The sequence below is a fragment of the Rhamphochromis sp. 'chilingali' genome, assembly GCF_963969265.1.
Source record: "Rhamphochromis sp. 'chilingali' genome assembly, chromosome: 10".
Classification (NCBI taxonomy): domain Eukaryota; kingdom Metazoa; phylum Chordata; class Actinopteri; order Cichliformes; family Cichlidae; genus Rhamphochromis; species Rhamphochromis sp. 'chilingali'.
Window position 1 is genome coordinate 21132606 of NC_137937.1, and position 16271 is coordinate 21148876.

Here is a 16271-nt window from a genome sequence, read left to right on the forward strand (position 1 = left end):
CACATGACGCAGAGATAAAGTCTGAATGGTGTTTGCTTTAATTTCTTTTTTAAAATCACCCTAAAATAGCGAAATATCTGATTCAAAATGTCATCAACAAATTTCTGTTTTACATTCTTTACACTTCAGGTGAAGCGCTCGTTTATGAGAGCAATACTGGAAGACCGTATCTAAAGAGAGGTTGTGCGAAATGCACTGAAATAAAAGCACATCGAGTGAAAACCGTTCTGGAATGGTTAGAAATTCGGACAATTCGATTCTCATTTTCACTGACTTGTTTTATTACCGAGCGATGAGGCATTGTTGGTGTTAAGCACTTCTCAGTGTTCGTTTTAAACTCGCAGCCACTACCTGAAGGCACACTTTTTGTTACACACAAACCAGGCCGAAACCTTGAGGCAGACAGTGAAAGTGTAATTACAGATCCAAAAAATGAGGCCGTCAGAGATAAGATCCTCTGTCTACATGGAGTAGGTGGTGGTAGGGGAGGAGACGGTACCCCTGTCTTCACAGCACTTTGTTGGGCTTCACCTAGATGTCCATTTCAAACTGTGCATCATCACCTTTGAAAAGAAAAATAAGTAAACAATAAATGTAGGGTGGAGATGGATGATGATTTGTAGGCTTCATTGCTGTATTGCTTGCATGGGTTCTACATCATAATGCAGAAAATAGATGGATGGACTTTAAGTGCAACATCCATCCTGTGATGTGTGTATAGGTGTGAACATACCAGCAGCGCTACTGTTCGGAGCAGCGGTGTTGTTGTTCAGTAGTTCTCCATTTTGAGTCTTCTTGCTGGTGTCCTTGGAGGCAGGGCTGGTCACTCCTGGAATGACTGGCAGGTTGGCAGGAGGGGTCCTGGCCAACGGAGAACTGCGACAGTCCAGCAGGAACTTGCGTTCGTAGATGATCCTGGTACCTTTTGTGTTCGTAGGTGGGAAAAATGAAGGATGATTATCAGATGCGCAGCATTGAGAGATCAAACAGAGCACTGAGGCCACACTCGCACTGACTGGGATCAGCTGCTTCATCAAATTCCTGTATTTTAACTTGACCTGTGTGCCACGATAGACGTGATTACAATATGAAAACAGGCATTTCTTCAAAATCTTGCTGTCTGTACCTGATCTTCACGCAGTAACTAGAAGGACGTTGCAGCATATATGTGGCAATGTTATTACTAATTGTGCTGCTGCTCTCTTACGGCTGTTGTTATGATCTGTAACGCTTCAGCTGTTGTATATTATGTATACTGTCGCACAATGAGCCAGTCTGAATGAACACAACACACACACACTCCTTGGCAGTGATGTGATGGCTTCCAGTTGTAATAACGAACCAACTGACTTACTTTCTGATTTAACGCAACTAAACTTGAAGAAAAGCTTCATGACGAAAAGCTTTGTGAACAGCAAAGTGTACAGTTAATAAACACAGTTTTAACATTTGGTGCAAAAGGAACATGTGCCCTTTTTAAGGCAGTATGTTATATTTGCACATTCGCCTAACAAGTTCTCTATTTTCAGGACTGCCCAAATCATCAACATGACAGCTTCAGGTCATTCAACCAGATTCCTTACAGCTACACAGAAATCTGACCACATTACCCAGTACTGAAAACCCTTCATTGGCTTCCAGTACAATACAGAATTGCTTTTTAAATCCTTCTGTTATCTCACAAATCTCTCACCGGTTCATGCCCTGCTCATCTGGTGCAGATCTTGTAACTATTCCCAGAGTCAGACCTCAGTCTGAGGTTGCTCTCATTACTGGGGTCCTGCTCTTTGGAACAAGTTGCCTGCTGATCTGAGATCAACTACAACTGTGCACATATTCAGAATCCTCTTTATTTACCTGGGCTTACACTTAACAGGTGCTGTTGTTTTGTTTATGCTGTTTTCACTGCCATAAAGCCTCATAAACCTGCACAGGTATGATTGTGTCTTCTTTTTTTCAGCAAATGATTTATTTAATCTTGCTGTCTGCTGCTATCAGACTCTTTAACTCATCCACTTGAGTCAGATCCACATGTACTGAACCAGACTAAACATAGCTCACTGCACGCTGTCACTTTTTGTACACCACAACGTATGCTTGCACACCAGTAATATGCTTACAATACCTGTAATATGCCAGAAACATTAGTGCTAATACCTTATTTTATATGAAGTGTAGAAATATATATATAATAATATCTTTGTTAACCACATTGAGGTTACATGTAATGAAATGTGCTATATTAAAAAAAAACGTTTTTGCTAAATATGCTACCTGCATTGATATAAATATATTTTTACTATACTATTCTTTATAATCTCCCTTAAAAGAAATGTGTCCTGACCAATTAAGGGAATACATCACAATATGAAAATAAATCATCGCAGCAGTTTGATACTGGTTTTTAAAAATAGTTATATCCGTTTAATAATGACCCAGTGTTACTTTTATAAGGTAGTTATTAACACTGTGACGCACAAAACCCTGGAAAAAGGATGAAGTGACACCTTTTAGTGTAATTACACAGTGTTACTCTAACCTTTAGATTACCTTTACTGAGTTAAACCTCGTGTCTGCAGCAGGTTTAGGTGGACAGTCCTCAGAAGCAGGGACCTCTAGAGGAATTTAAATGATCTCTACAGTAAACCAAAGGTGGAGCAGCTCTGCTGGCTGACCGTGTGACAGCAGTGCGTAGAAACCAAACTTTAGACTGCAGCTAAGCTACAGACAGACTCTCACTATCTTAATTAAGACCGTCATGTCTAAACAACCTGTTCCTTCATTACTTCAGAGTCCGCATTTCTTTGCATTTCCTCTTTTCAAGTAAACACTTGCTCGCTAGCTTTAGCGGTTAGCTTAGCAGAGCTACAGCAGACCTCATGGAGTTAGCCTAAGCTGCAGACAGAGAGAACGGCTCCAAAGTGGATAAGAGTACAAGTCATGTGTGTCCGGGAGTCAGAGCAGATCTCCTCGGCACTCTTGAATGAATATGACAAATAGCAACACTGCGTACCGCCGGGGGTCGTGCTGAACAGAGTCCCTCCCGGGGTGGTGGAGTAGTCGTGGGGCATGTGCTCCGCGTCGTTGATCGTCACCCTCCTGATCGACGGGATGGCCTTAGCGGTGGTCTTCTGGCAATCGGTGGACATCTTCTCCCAACTACAATAAACTAATACTAACTAACTAATTAACATCAAACAAGCACAAAGTCTTGGTTTTATAAAGCCACGCCGAGCCGGGGTTTCGGGTATGGCTTTGACTCAACTAAATGACTACTGTCGGATAAATAAAAATAAATACCTCGTTTTCATAAGTGCAAACAGTGGAAGGCTGGACCTAAAACAGTCACATTACATCAAGCACTCACACACACGAACTAGTGTCCAGGATCTTTGTTTAAAAGGACCTGAGCACACGTTCCTCCGCTCTCACTCTGCCTGCCTCAACATGCACACAAAACAACACAGCAGGCTGCAGGAGAGAAGGCTCCAGAGGTGCACAAAAAACAGCCAACTGCGCCCCCTGCTGGCACTAAAGGACTGCGCACTCTGCGATGTTCAAAACTTCACCGGCTGTAACTGTCATAATAAAAACAACATAATAAGACGTTTTGTTTTTTTGTTTTTTGTTTTTTAAAAAGGTGTTTTTTCAAAACAAGTCGAACAGCATTATTTACAGACAATAGACACATTAATAAGATGATAACATACATACTGTCCTGTGCAATTCCTGGGTCAGCACTCGTTTCTTTTTCGCTTCTCTTCTATATTTTGCTTGAAAAAATGGAAATACGTGTACTGATTTATTGAAACACGTGCAAACATGCATGGGAATGTTTTATATGAGACTAAAATAGATGTTGCGCAGTTCTGATGAGCTAATGAGCGTGAAAATCAATAAAGCGGTCTTCAGGAATAGATGCCCAAAGTAAATAATAATAATGGGAGTCACCTTGTTTGTGAAAAAATACTATTATTCCTGCAAAATTGTTTCTTTGCTAAGTTGCGGGATTGAAGGACAATTCCGAAGTAAATGCATTTTTTCTTATTTTTTAATGAGAAGAAAAGGTGTTAGCAGATGATTCCACAACCGAGAAGCCTTAAAATTTAAACCTTTAGCTTAAAGGTTTGAGGAACCTAAGATCAGGAAGTTGCAGAACCGATCCTCTACAAGCCTCAAACGTGACCATCAAATGTCAAAATCAACTCTAATACATACTGGGAGATTTTAAAACATATGTGATGTGTCACAAAAAGAGAAAAAAAAAGATTTATAAAATTGTTTCCACAAGCCGGTGTAAGTGTTGCTTCCATTTGTTCGTTTACTTTACTTCCTCTGTGGCGTTTCAAATGAGCATCTTCCCTTCCTCCCTTTTTTTTGTTCTTTGTAAAGGTCCAGCAAGTCAAGATCATCTTCATACAGCATGCACAGCTACACACCTGAAATTTCAGCATGTTTATAAAACTGACTTGTGATGACTGTCATGGATGACGTGCCACACAGAAAATCACACACAATATACACAAAGACATTTCATTTCTTTATTAATTTTGTAAATGTTGAGCTGGTGTACAGAGTAAATTGTCAGTAGATGTCTTCGGATTTGATTGGATTAAAAGGCTTTTACATATTTTAAATCCATGATTGACTCTCCATAACAATAAAAAAGCAGACAAAACAAGTTAAAATACCCACAAGAACCCTATTTATCCCCATTTTGCAGGCATTACCCAGAACTCAACAGTCTCTTGGTAGCTACAGCTGTATGATGCTAAAAGTACATCCATAACATAACTAGAATCCCAGTTGACAAGTAAGGGTGCATAGCATTCTAAATAAATATATATATTTATATATATATTTTCATATATCTCATATATATAGCCTTTTATGTTAAAAACATTTTCTGTGCATGTGCGCAGTTGCATTCCTTAGTATTGAGTAATATGCTATTGCATTAATAATGTCTTCAATCCATTCTAAAGGAATATACATGTGTTCTCTAGTTTTTGCAACAGTTAATATTTTTGCATGAACTTGGTGCATGGCATCATCTCAGTAGTCCCTCAGTGCAGTGCTTTTTTTCTGATGTAACCTCGACTCTCTCTCGCTCTCACTTAGTCGGACTCCTGTCTGACCACGTCCAAACGGTCACCACGTGGAAGTCTTAAGATTGGCTCAGTCTCATATTTGGTAAAAGGGCATAAAAATGTCAGGGGGTGGGCTGTGTTGAGGGAAAATGCATGTCCTCTTGAAGACTAGCCTTCGAAGCCACCAAGCCTCCCCCATAACTCCGTCTATCTTCTTTAACCAGTTCCCATCTGGCTCTGAGCCTGACATCAGCAGAAAACAATCTAAACATATGAGCCCTTAAAGAGCAAATCATATGCTGTGATTGATATAAGGGGGCACAACTTTTTTTTTTTTTTTTTACATCTGACCTTTATTAAGCTAATAAAATAACAATAATACCTCATGAAGGGATATTTGTTAACATGTCAAAAAAGATTTTTTTTAAAAATTCGAGGCTTTGCTCTTTAAAATCTACCACCATCTGTGCATGTTTGTGATGAAATGAGAATGAAGTCATATTTATGATAATCAACAGCAGACATTGAGCTGAAACAATAGAGTGAATACCCTATTATCTACTGAAGTATAGAGCCAACACGGATGACTACGTCATAACAAGACTCACAGTATACCAAGACTTTACATTCATCATCTCATGGCTGTGAGAAGCCATACTAAACACTTATTTATGGGTGCTTATTGCAACATTTTTGTGACTTACATATTTGTCTATAATAAAAGCATTCAATGTCTGACGCAACATTTGAAAGAAATGCATGTATTGGTTATTGATATAATGTGAGATGGCACACTTATTGAGGTAAATAAACCTTTAAAAATATGTGATTTAGAATTACACATATAGTCTTTGTCCATTTGCAATATTACTTCCTGTGATATTATCACAACTTTAACTTGTCCCAATATCCAGGACTGAGTATGTGATATTTAAATCACACCACACGCTCACACACTCGCACACACGCAAAACACACTCAGGATTTCTTTCAAGGTGCATATGAATGTTATTAAGGTTTAAAAACAGGCTGAACACACCTACATTCCCAGATGAGTAACAAAAACAAACAGCGGGCACTTTGCAGATGCAATGGCTGGCATGGAGCCACACCAGTATACTTAAAGTTTTCTTTTCTAGAGAGGCAAAAGGATAAAATGCAGGACGCTAATGTACTGACATCATTTCTGAGTAAAGTGAGAAGTAGAATAAAGCTGAAAGTTCAGGAAGAACGCAAGCTGTGATCCTAAAATCCTCCCTCCTCTGTCACTCTCTCGCTCACACACACACACACACACACACACACACACACACACACACACACACACACACACACACACACACACACACACACACACACACACACACATGAATAATCCTTTCCATTTAAAGCAGTTATTGCTTCTACTTCTGGAGTACAGTTAAGACAGCAAATCGTGACAAGAAGACTAAAGAAAGGAGCGGAACAAGAGACATGCTTCTGGACGGGTCAGGCTCACAGTTACGGGTCAGTATTACAGTTTCTCATCACAGTGATTGGTGACTGTCTTTGCTACACACTGAAGAACCGCCAAGGAGACAAACATCGAAGCTCAACACGTCCTCGACCCTAAACGCAACGCACATCGCTTCATCCAGTAAAACTAGTGCTACATGATTCCGTTTCAGCTACTTTACCCTCATCGAGTGACATCTTCTGGTGGCTGTGAGATGGTCTGTAAGCGCACCTCGTGGGGTGGTGTCATATACTGTGCGATGAGGTCAAACAGACGCAGCTACTGTACGAGCTGAAGGTGGGATCCCGCATCCCAGTGGAAGGTGGACGGGACTGCTACATCTACTCTGAGAGGCTGACTGTAGAGGCTAGGGGATGAGAGATGGAGGTTGGGTGATAAGCAGAGGTATCGGGATTTTAGCTCAGACATTAACACAAACCTCATGAGGATACAGCACAGTGGGGACAAGAAAAAGGCAGAGGAGTAGGATGAAAGAGCAGGTTAATCTCTTGTGATAATCTTTCACTTGTACATATATATCTCTTTACCTTCCTCTCCACAAGGCAAGCCACTTTGATCAAAGTTTGGCGAGGCAGGTTCCTGCTGTAAACCCGCCTCCCAAAGCTGAAAAATCCCCACGGTACAGGAAATGACTTAAAGAACATCTTCCTCTACAGTCGGACATGTGGAACGGAAACAATGAAAGCGCGTGAAAATCACAACGAAACATCCGGACACACACACACGCACATACACACGCAAATCCAACGATTTAAAACAGGCAGAGCGACACAACGGTATGTTCTTTTACCCACAAAGATCTCAAGATATAGAATAATAATATATAGATTCTGAGCAAATGAAACCAAACAAGAAAAAAAAAAACAGGGAGGAATTTCTCATGTACCTGAAACAGCAGCATCAGTTGCATCGCATAGGGATCTAGTAACAGAAACAACACGCGTAACACACAGTCACGTAAGAGCATTTTAGTGCATACAATATTATGTACACAACACTGATATCCTGGGGCGATAATTGTAGCTTTACTGGACTTAGAGACCACTCGGCCAGGTGTGAAACTAGTTTGTGGTGCTGATTGAGTGCAGCATGGAGGAGGAGGGGGTAACAGTTGCCTAGAGATGACGTAATTCTCAGTATTTTAGTGTCTCTTTTTCTTAAGTTAAACTCTTCACCACTGGGTTAGAAAATGTGCCGGTGGTAGCCTACATTGCATGCCCGTCCCATTAAGCGGTGTCTCCTCCCCATCCCGCCCCACCCTTTTAACCTGCCCCTGCATTCCCTCGGTATTTGTAGTTAAACACAGGCCATGCGGCAGCAGTCACTCATGCTGATACAGATAACAGGAAGCACGTTTTGGTTGCTAGTTTCTTTTTTTTTTGTTGTTTTTGATTTTTTTTGTCTGTCTGGTTTTTGTTTTATACAAAATCATGCTTCTAGCCTAGCAGTAGATATTTTTTTCCCACCATTTCTTAAAAAAAAAAAAAAGTAATAAAAACTACAAGAAAATCTGTATCCTTTTTCTTCTGGTGCGTGCTGATAGTTGCCATAGCCACCGTGGTTGTCTTTGAGTTGGTTTCTCTTCATTTCCATCCGTTTGCCTTCTGATGTGTGGTCTTCCTCCTGTCAGCTGCTGCTGGTCATGTGTTCATGTAGGATGGTTTTGGTGAAGGGGTTGAATCCTGCGGAGAACTCTGAGGAGAGAGAGAGAGAACTGCAGTGATTTACAAGCCTCTCGATCGTCCTGCTACCGTGCAACACAGGTGGCATGCAAACAGCAACAAGCCAGTGCTAATGTGAGTGCCTTTGAATCCTGGTTATGCTACTATACTGCTTTATAGTGACTGAACGTTTTTCAGTTCCCTTCAGCTGATCCTCGTAACGTTCAAAGACTCAACGACACGTTAGTTCTGCCAAAGATTTACACGCAAATGGGGGCCAGCAGTGGTTTAACATTCAGCAGCGAGTCACTGGAAATATCAACAAGCTCAGGAATGTCATGGCATTTACGTTAGTGAGGGCAAGACACACACACGCACGTACGCACGCACACGCACACACATTATAGTGGCTCCATTTCTCCACACAAGATGCCTTACAGCTTTGACCTTGGGCGCTGTCATTTTATGATCTCTCTTCGCTGAGTGCACATTGCACCAGCCTTTTTACGGTGTTTCACAGCATGTCTGACAAAAGTAACTAAAGCAGTATACAGTGTGGTTGATGTACTGCCACACTAACAATCTCTTTCCATCAAACGTATGAAATAATATTTGTGTTCAATTTTTGCTTATGGACAATTTTATATATATATATCATAGAAAGAACAGACTTGGTAGGAAATTTTTAATTATTCATACATTTTACTTCATACTCTGATGTAAATACGGCAAAGTGTTTGTCAGGAGATCATTCCTATGGTTTATTTAAGCTAAACTCAAGAGGTAAAAAACAAATAGAAAAAAGATGACATTAAAAAGCATTATTGGATCATCAGTCATTAATATATCGATTAATTCCAAACACTAACTGTTTCTAGATAGTTCATACACTCACCGGCCACTTTATTAGATAGTGTTAGCACAAATATCTAATGAACCAATCACATGGCAGGAATTCATGTAGGCAAGGTTGCTAAAACCTAATGAATTTCAAACTGAGGATTAGAATGAGGAAGAAAGTTGATTTAAGTGACTTTGAACGTAGCATGGTTATTCATGCCAGATGTGCTGGACTGAGTTCTTCAGCAACTGCTGATCTTCCCATTCAAACATGTGCAACGTTTACAAAGTATGCTTGAAAAAATGTTAGGTTCTCTGTGTGAAAATGTTTTGTTGATGCCAGAGGTCAGAGGAGAATGGCCAGACTGTTTCAAGTTCATCAGTTGTCTACAGTGTCTCAAATAACCACTCGTTACAACCGAGATACACAGAAGAGCATCTCTGAACACACAACATGTCAAACCTCAAAGCGGGTGGACTACAGCAGCAGAAGACCCCTCTGGGTGCTGTAGTTTTTAGTTACTGTCAGTTAAAAACAGAAAAGTGATTCGCATTGGCTCTCTAGAGTCTAACAATAGAAGTTTGGAAAAATTTCTTGATTTCTGCAGCAAGATTTGAATGGCAGGGTAAAAATTTGGTGTAAACTCCATGAAAACATAGATACATCTTGCCTTGTATCAATGGATCACAGTTGCTGCTGGTGGTGTAATGATGGGGGACATTTTCTTGGCACGCATTGGGCCCCATAGTATCAAATGCATTAATTAAATGCCACATCCTACCACAGTATTGTTTCTGACCATTTCCATCCCTTTATGATCACAAGGTATCCATCTTCTAAAGGCTGATAATAACAAAGCTCAGTGGAGCAGGAGATTCACATCATGGCTGAGCAATTAACAAATCTGCAGCAACTGTGAGATGCTGTCATGTCAATATGGACCAAAATCTCTGAGAAATGTTTCCAGGATCTTGTTGAATCTGTGCCCCAAAGAATTAAGGCAGTTCAGAAGGCAAAAGGGGGCCCGAGCCAGTATTAGCAAGGTGTACCTACCAAAGTATCCGGTGAGTGTACATCACCTGGATTTGTACTAACTAAAACTCCAAATCTAAATCGATTGCAGTTTGTATTAGACACAGCAGACATTTGCAAGAGCTACCAAATCATTTTTCAAGCATTTAGAGTTTTCCTGACAGCACTTTTTTCCCCCTAATGCACACACACACAAAAATTACATCTGTATCTTTTTCCTTTTTATATGCGTTCATGTGTGTCATTTATATTTGAACTATTAAAGATTTAGGTGTCATTTAGCTGCGCCAGCGTCACACCATATGTCATAACATTAGTAATTATTGAATTAAATGTACATTCAGATGCATTTAATCCAGACAGACTGGATTAAATGGTGTTGTTCACAGGTCAGAGGAAGCACTGTGGGTCAGTCCCCTACCTGCGGGGACGCAGCACTCAGTCTGCCTCACTGCTTAACTCTCCGCAGACTGGCACATTTCACTATCTGAGCACCTTTCTTCACATCCACAGTATCGGGCTACATCAGAGGGTGGGGGAGGGGGTTGACCGCAGAAGAGGTGCGAGGATTTAGAATAAGTTGGATGACAGGAGCAGAACAAGAGGTTGAGGTAATATTAGTAAGGGAGGGTAAAACAAAGGAGAGAGAGAGAGAGAGAGAGAGAGAGAAACAAACCCACAGAGGAGGCAGACAGTGTCACACGAAAAAAACGAGGGCATACAAACAGGGAGCACAAGACAGGAAGTGAAACAGAAATGTGAGGGACAAAAGAGGAAATAAAAAGAGGAAAAAAAGGAAGTAATAATGTATAAACAGTCAAGCAAGGACAGAAGTGGTGGGTGGCAGATGGAAAGCCAGGTGGTGGTTCAGAGTAATGTCAGATAAAATTTGCAAAGAACTTTTTGAAAAGCGTTCTTAAGCTTCAAATGGATGGGCTAGGCCACATAACACAGCAGTTTCAGGAAATTTCACACAATCACAACAACCCTGTTAATCTCTGCGTCTGGTGTATTGAACCTCAACTTACTCAATGCAATTAATATTTGACCTCAACTTGGTTTTTGACTGATTAAGGCACACTTTCACAGTTAAAGGACTATGAACCTTATTCAGTTGCTCAGTGAGATAACTGACAGGGAGAAAGAAACACTGCAAGGAACCACTATAAGTTCATTCACTCATTAATGTGCAAGAACCCCCCCCCCCCCCCAGATGAACTGCATTTGTGGTTTAGTGATGACCAAAACAGTGAAACGCTCATGAACTGATCTACTGTGAGCCTCTTAAAAAATCAGAGCACCTGAGCAGAGTGGATCCAGTTGTTCTCTTACATGCAGATAATGAGCATGAGAGTGAAGTATATGGGTGGAGATTAATGTTATGGGAAGTCAGCAATCAGGCAATTAATCAAATACACGTCCCTCTGTCTTCTGTTGCAATTTAGTCCTGACACATAGTGGAAAATGCCTAACCTTTATTTTCCAAGATCACAAACAAACTTGTGCTTATGCAGGTTAAGTTGCACAAGGACCGTTGGGGGATGCCTGGGAATCCACAGTGAGATGAAACGTTAAAACTTACTGCAGCACAGACCCCAGATACTACATGGATTTAAATGAAACAGGGTATGTATCATCTGATCTAATTCAGAGCATTTAGGCTTTGCAGGCTGGCCGCACACCCGAGGTCATCACGGAAGCTCCAGGCGAGACAGAGAGCTTCGTCTGCAGATCAGAAGCCCACCTTGCTGCTGTCCCGACCCAAGACGGCGTAGCTCATGAACTGCTCAGCATCGGCGTCCAGCTCGTTGGCGTCCTGCAGCGAGCCTTCCACGCTCACCTCCTGAAACCCCTCCTCACCTGATCCCTTCCCTCTGCGCACCACCTTGCGCACGATCTATCGCAGACACACGCGCACACAATCGCACACAGAAGGGTGGGAGAGAGTGATGGGCGAGAGCAGAGAGTGTGGAAAAGGCAGTGAAAAAGACTGGATCGGTGAAATATGCTGGGGGAAAACAAAGCGTGGATTTTGCAGTGTCATGTGCGATGAACAACTTTGTCATGATTATTAGTTTAATAATCGTTCCGTAAAAAGATCCGTGAAAGTGTTGTGATGATAAAACACGATAAAAAAGTGAAAACGGAGACATTCGTGTTCATGGACGCAATTTAAATGGCTGACCTTTTTTGTGACAATGTTTCCATGTTCATCCGTGAAATGTTCCTCGCTCACTTGCTCCCCAGGAAGATCTTCAACCTCATCACCCTGAGGACAGAGAAAAGCTTTTTTGTAACCATAAACGTTTTGAACTGTGGCAATAAAGGCAGTTAAAACAGCCGTTGCTGCAGCGCTGTTTGCATGGCACATAGGTGAGGAGCGGGTGAGGTTGCTTGTGAGAGAGAAAGTAAATCTAACAGTGGGGATCTTATCACTTATAGTTACAACTGATGAGGTTCATTACTACACAACAGTGTTACAGCCCCCTATAATAGCAGCATGTCTTTAGAGCTATTTATAAGTTCAAAGAAATTCCTGAAGCCGGACGCTCGGCCTAAGAACGAGTGAAGGTCGAGCATGTGGAGGCCTGTATGAAACTCTAAAATTGATCTTTATCTCAATTTATATCACACATGAAACTAAATAATAATTAAAAAAAGAAGTGACAAACCTAAAGGGTGCAAGTCCAAAGCTACAGCTTATGTAACACCTACCCATAATAAAACAATCAACGTGTAAGGAAAAGTAAATCAACTACATCTTTAACCTCAGATTTAAATACAAAGTCACCAAAAAAGAAGAAACAACCAACTATTCATGTCAAATCCAGCTATATATGAACTATTTGTATCTAGAGCATCAGTTATCATACAGAATAATTATGTTATTTCTATACAACTTTTAAGCAGTTTCAGTATGCTGTGCACTTTAGGTTTAATCTGTGTAACAGATACACAATGAAATTTCATACTGGCTCCGGCCTTGGATTTTTCAGAAACATAATATCCTTTTCATTTGTATTTATTATCCCTCATTTTAAAAGCTTTCTGGATATTAAGGGAAATTTATCTATTATATGCTTTGTACATAATTTCAATTATATCATAATCCACCAAATCTCAGTGTGATTTTCAGTGTACTTAACAGAATAAATAAAAAATGTGCTGTTTTATAGAGTTTGAGATACAATAAGAAGGAAATGGCAAAGAGCCAATGAGAACTTTTTATAGAACTGGAGTCCAAACTTGTTGAGCTGAAGACAATCTATTTACAGTATATCTATAAAAGCAGAAGATATATTTAGTTGCATCCTCAGTCATTTGATATTGTCATAGAAACAAACAAACATTGATGAAATCCCATCATTGTATGCCACGATTACTTGTGTCCATAATGCTGCACCTTCCCACTCCTCTCAGTAAAACCAGTCAAATAACTCACCACAAACCTATCCTGTATCACTTTCAACTTTTCTTAAATACACTGCATCATCCAAGAGTTCAGCAGCAGTGATTCCCCCCTGCTCTTTCATTTCTTTTTTCTCTCTTCTGCCACTAAGATCCTTTCTTCAAATTCGTGGATCTCAGTTTTGTTGTACCTTAAGAATGACTCTACGGCGGACGATTCTGGTGGTGACGTTCTCCTCTTCGTCGGGTACTCCCTCGATTTCACCAAGCTCGTGGTCCAGCTGAGTGTGTATGTAGGTGAGCACCGACCGCACCGAGCCACTGGCTATGTGGAGGACATTCTGACAGCTGATCACCAGGAACGCCAGCAGCACGAAGCTAAAGAGGAGTTCGGTAACTAGGGCCCACATTGCCCCACTTTGATCCCCAGTAAATCAACACGGTTGGCACAGAGCAACGCACGACTGCAGCCTCAGTCCCGTAGCTGGTGGTGACTCCTGCTTCTCACACTTCTCTTAGCTAAGGGAGAAGGTAACAGCTGCAGCCCTCTTTTGTCACTGGTTCAGCCAAACTGGTGTTTTCATTTAATTTCTGCCCTCCGTTTGCTGGGGCCGTGGGCCCTTTTCTCCCCACGTCTCTTTCTCCTTCCTAGCGTCGAGTCACAACTATCCAGTCAAAGACACCAGATCCAACCAAAAGCAATCTTGGGAGGCTTCTATTCCCACCTCCCTCACTTTTTGACCATGTGATCTGTGAGCTTTAAATACCTCCATCAGAACGGCTCTGTGCGCTGTGGTAAGAACACTAAGAAACTTCTCACACATGCTCTAACTACAGCCTACACAACAAATTTCTCCTAAAACAATCATAGAATCTATTATGCAGCTGCCACCGCCTCCAAATTACGCTAAATGTGCTTTTTGGGTATCATTATGACCCACAAGAGGCATGAAGCCCACAAAGGCTCTGAAAGGCTCTATTTTTGTTCTCTCACAGTCTCACAGCTGAGATTGTCCCATACAGTGTGATGTGTCTGTGTTGTGCCAGAAAGTTAACATGTGGGAATGACTGGGGTTGGGATCGTGTAACGCGGGTTGACGAGTGAGAGCGCTTTCTATATTTGGCTGGACACGCTGTTTGTGCCCAAATTGGGCCTAAGACCACTGTGTGTGTTCTTGGCTGTGTGTTTACGTTTGCTGTATGATTCCAGGATCGACATAACATAATTCTGATTAGTGAGGTTTTAAATGGTGACTTCTAGAAGAGGAAGTATGAAAGCAACCGCTTGTGTGTATAACACTGTAATGATTTTGCTGTATCACACTGTTTCTCCCAGGTTTACCTCTGCTGGAGCAGTTCGCCTTTTTTGTTTACACCACAAGAATTTGCTAAATGCAGTTTAACTATAAATACGGTTGTTCATTAATTTGGTTCAGACTAAAATGTTTGCCAGACATGGTAAAAGGAGTAATCCTACTCACTGTGACCACTTTAAATTTGCACGGGTGGTTTAACGTGCTCACCTGGCCCTTCAGGCGGACATCATCCCAGGCCCTCAGCTCTGGTACCCTGTGTGGAAAGCCCAAACCCTTCTCAAATGGTTGGGTACCTCTGAAGTGCCCCCTTAAGATCTCAGAGTGCCCCATGTCCCTCACAGGCTGAAGCAAGGCCTCCTGGGACATTCGGGAAGGGTCTCCATCCACAGCGTTACGCACTGATGACATCATGGTTTCCATGGTTTGCCTGGGTTTAGACTGATTGCCCACCCAAGCCTGAGTAGGGTCAGTGACAGGGATCCATCCCGGGCCTGTCTGCTCCTGCAGGTAAGAAAGGAAAGATCCTCCACCACCACCGTTTCCCCCATTGCCTGACCTGAAAGGAGATCAATGAATTCATTAGGAGGTGGTACATCATAAATATTTACTGATAGTGTTTTATAGCCCCAGGTTATATGACGTCACACCAACTGAGAGGCATACAGAGCTCGTACTCACCTGTCTCCATTCCGATCTGCAGCACTGCTCAGACCAGTTGACTCACTCAACCGAGCATACACCCTTTGCTGTCCTGCAACAAGAGAAAGCCCTTCCTCTGAGCCCATCCCGCCTCCTCCTCCTCCTCCAGTTCCATCACCACCAGTCGTGCTTGTGACGGCTGATGCCTCTGAACTCGCCTCTGACCCCTGACCATTGTTCAGCCCGTTAAGATTGATCCCAGCGATGGTACCCCCGAGCGAAGCTGGTGTGGTGGTGCTGAGCGAGTCAACGCCCATCTCTGAATCGTCTTCGGGCAGCTCAATGGAGCCACTCAGCACCCCACCCCCTCCGCTGGCTGCGCTGGCCTGACTGGCCGGCCGACCTAGACTTCCATACGGCAGCCCCAGCAGACCCTCCGAATCGTCAGCATTGCTGCATTCCAGCGAGGAGTCCTCCACAGCCACCAAGGAAGGGCTGTTGCCTGAGGGCCACACCTGTACATCAGACATCTCCATCAGGGTGTCTTCTTCTGTGGTGGCAATAGGTGCACAGTCCAGGCTGGAGACCTCCTGCCAGTAAGGCTCAGCACCCAGCGGGGAGGGCAGGCTGTACTGCATGGAAGCTGGTGAGAGAAGCTCTTCCTGCGGCAGCCCATAACCTGGAGCGAGACAGAGAGAGGCACACTGACACCCGGCCCCCCGCCTCGCTCCCCACCTCACCCCCCACAGCATCAGGACCCTGGGAGGG

The 16271-nt window shown here is 42.3% G+C and overlaps 2 protein-coding genes across 2 annotated transcripts in view; both read right to left on the reverse strand.

Moving 5' to 3' along the window:
• Positions 1-15: 15 nt before the first annotated feature.
• On the reverse strand, positions 16-3467 carry LOC308403576 (eukaryotic translation initiation factor 4E-binding protein 1-like). Its single transcript, XM_080893124.1, has 3 exons — positions 3014-3467; positions 734-922; positions 16-563 (listed from the first exon to the last, which is right to left on the reverse strand). Exons 1-3 carry the CDS (start codon positions 3147-3149, stop codon positions 532-534), a joined length of 357 nt encoding a protein of 118 aa, XP_080749250.1. The 5' UTR covers positions 3150-3467; the 3' UTR covers positions 16-531.
• A 2870-nt stretch (positions 3468-6337) lies between these two features.
• Positions 6338-16271, reverse strand: part of ank1a (ankyrin 1, erythrocytic a) — an 85600-nt gene continuing 75666 nt past the window's right edge. Inside the window, 6 exon segments of the mRNA XM_080892893.1 lie at positions 6338-8300; positions 10562-10660; positions 11885-12037; positions 12326-12409; positions 15072-15420; positions 15543-16271. Coding sequence (XP_080749019.1) covers positions 10589-10660; positions 11885-12037; positions 12326-12409; positions 15072-15420; positions 15543-16271 — 1387 coding nt within the window. The 3' untranslated portion in view covers positions 6338-8300; positions 10562-10588.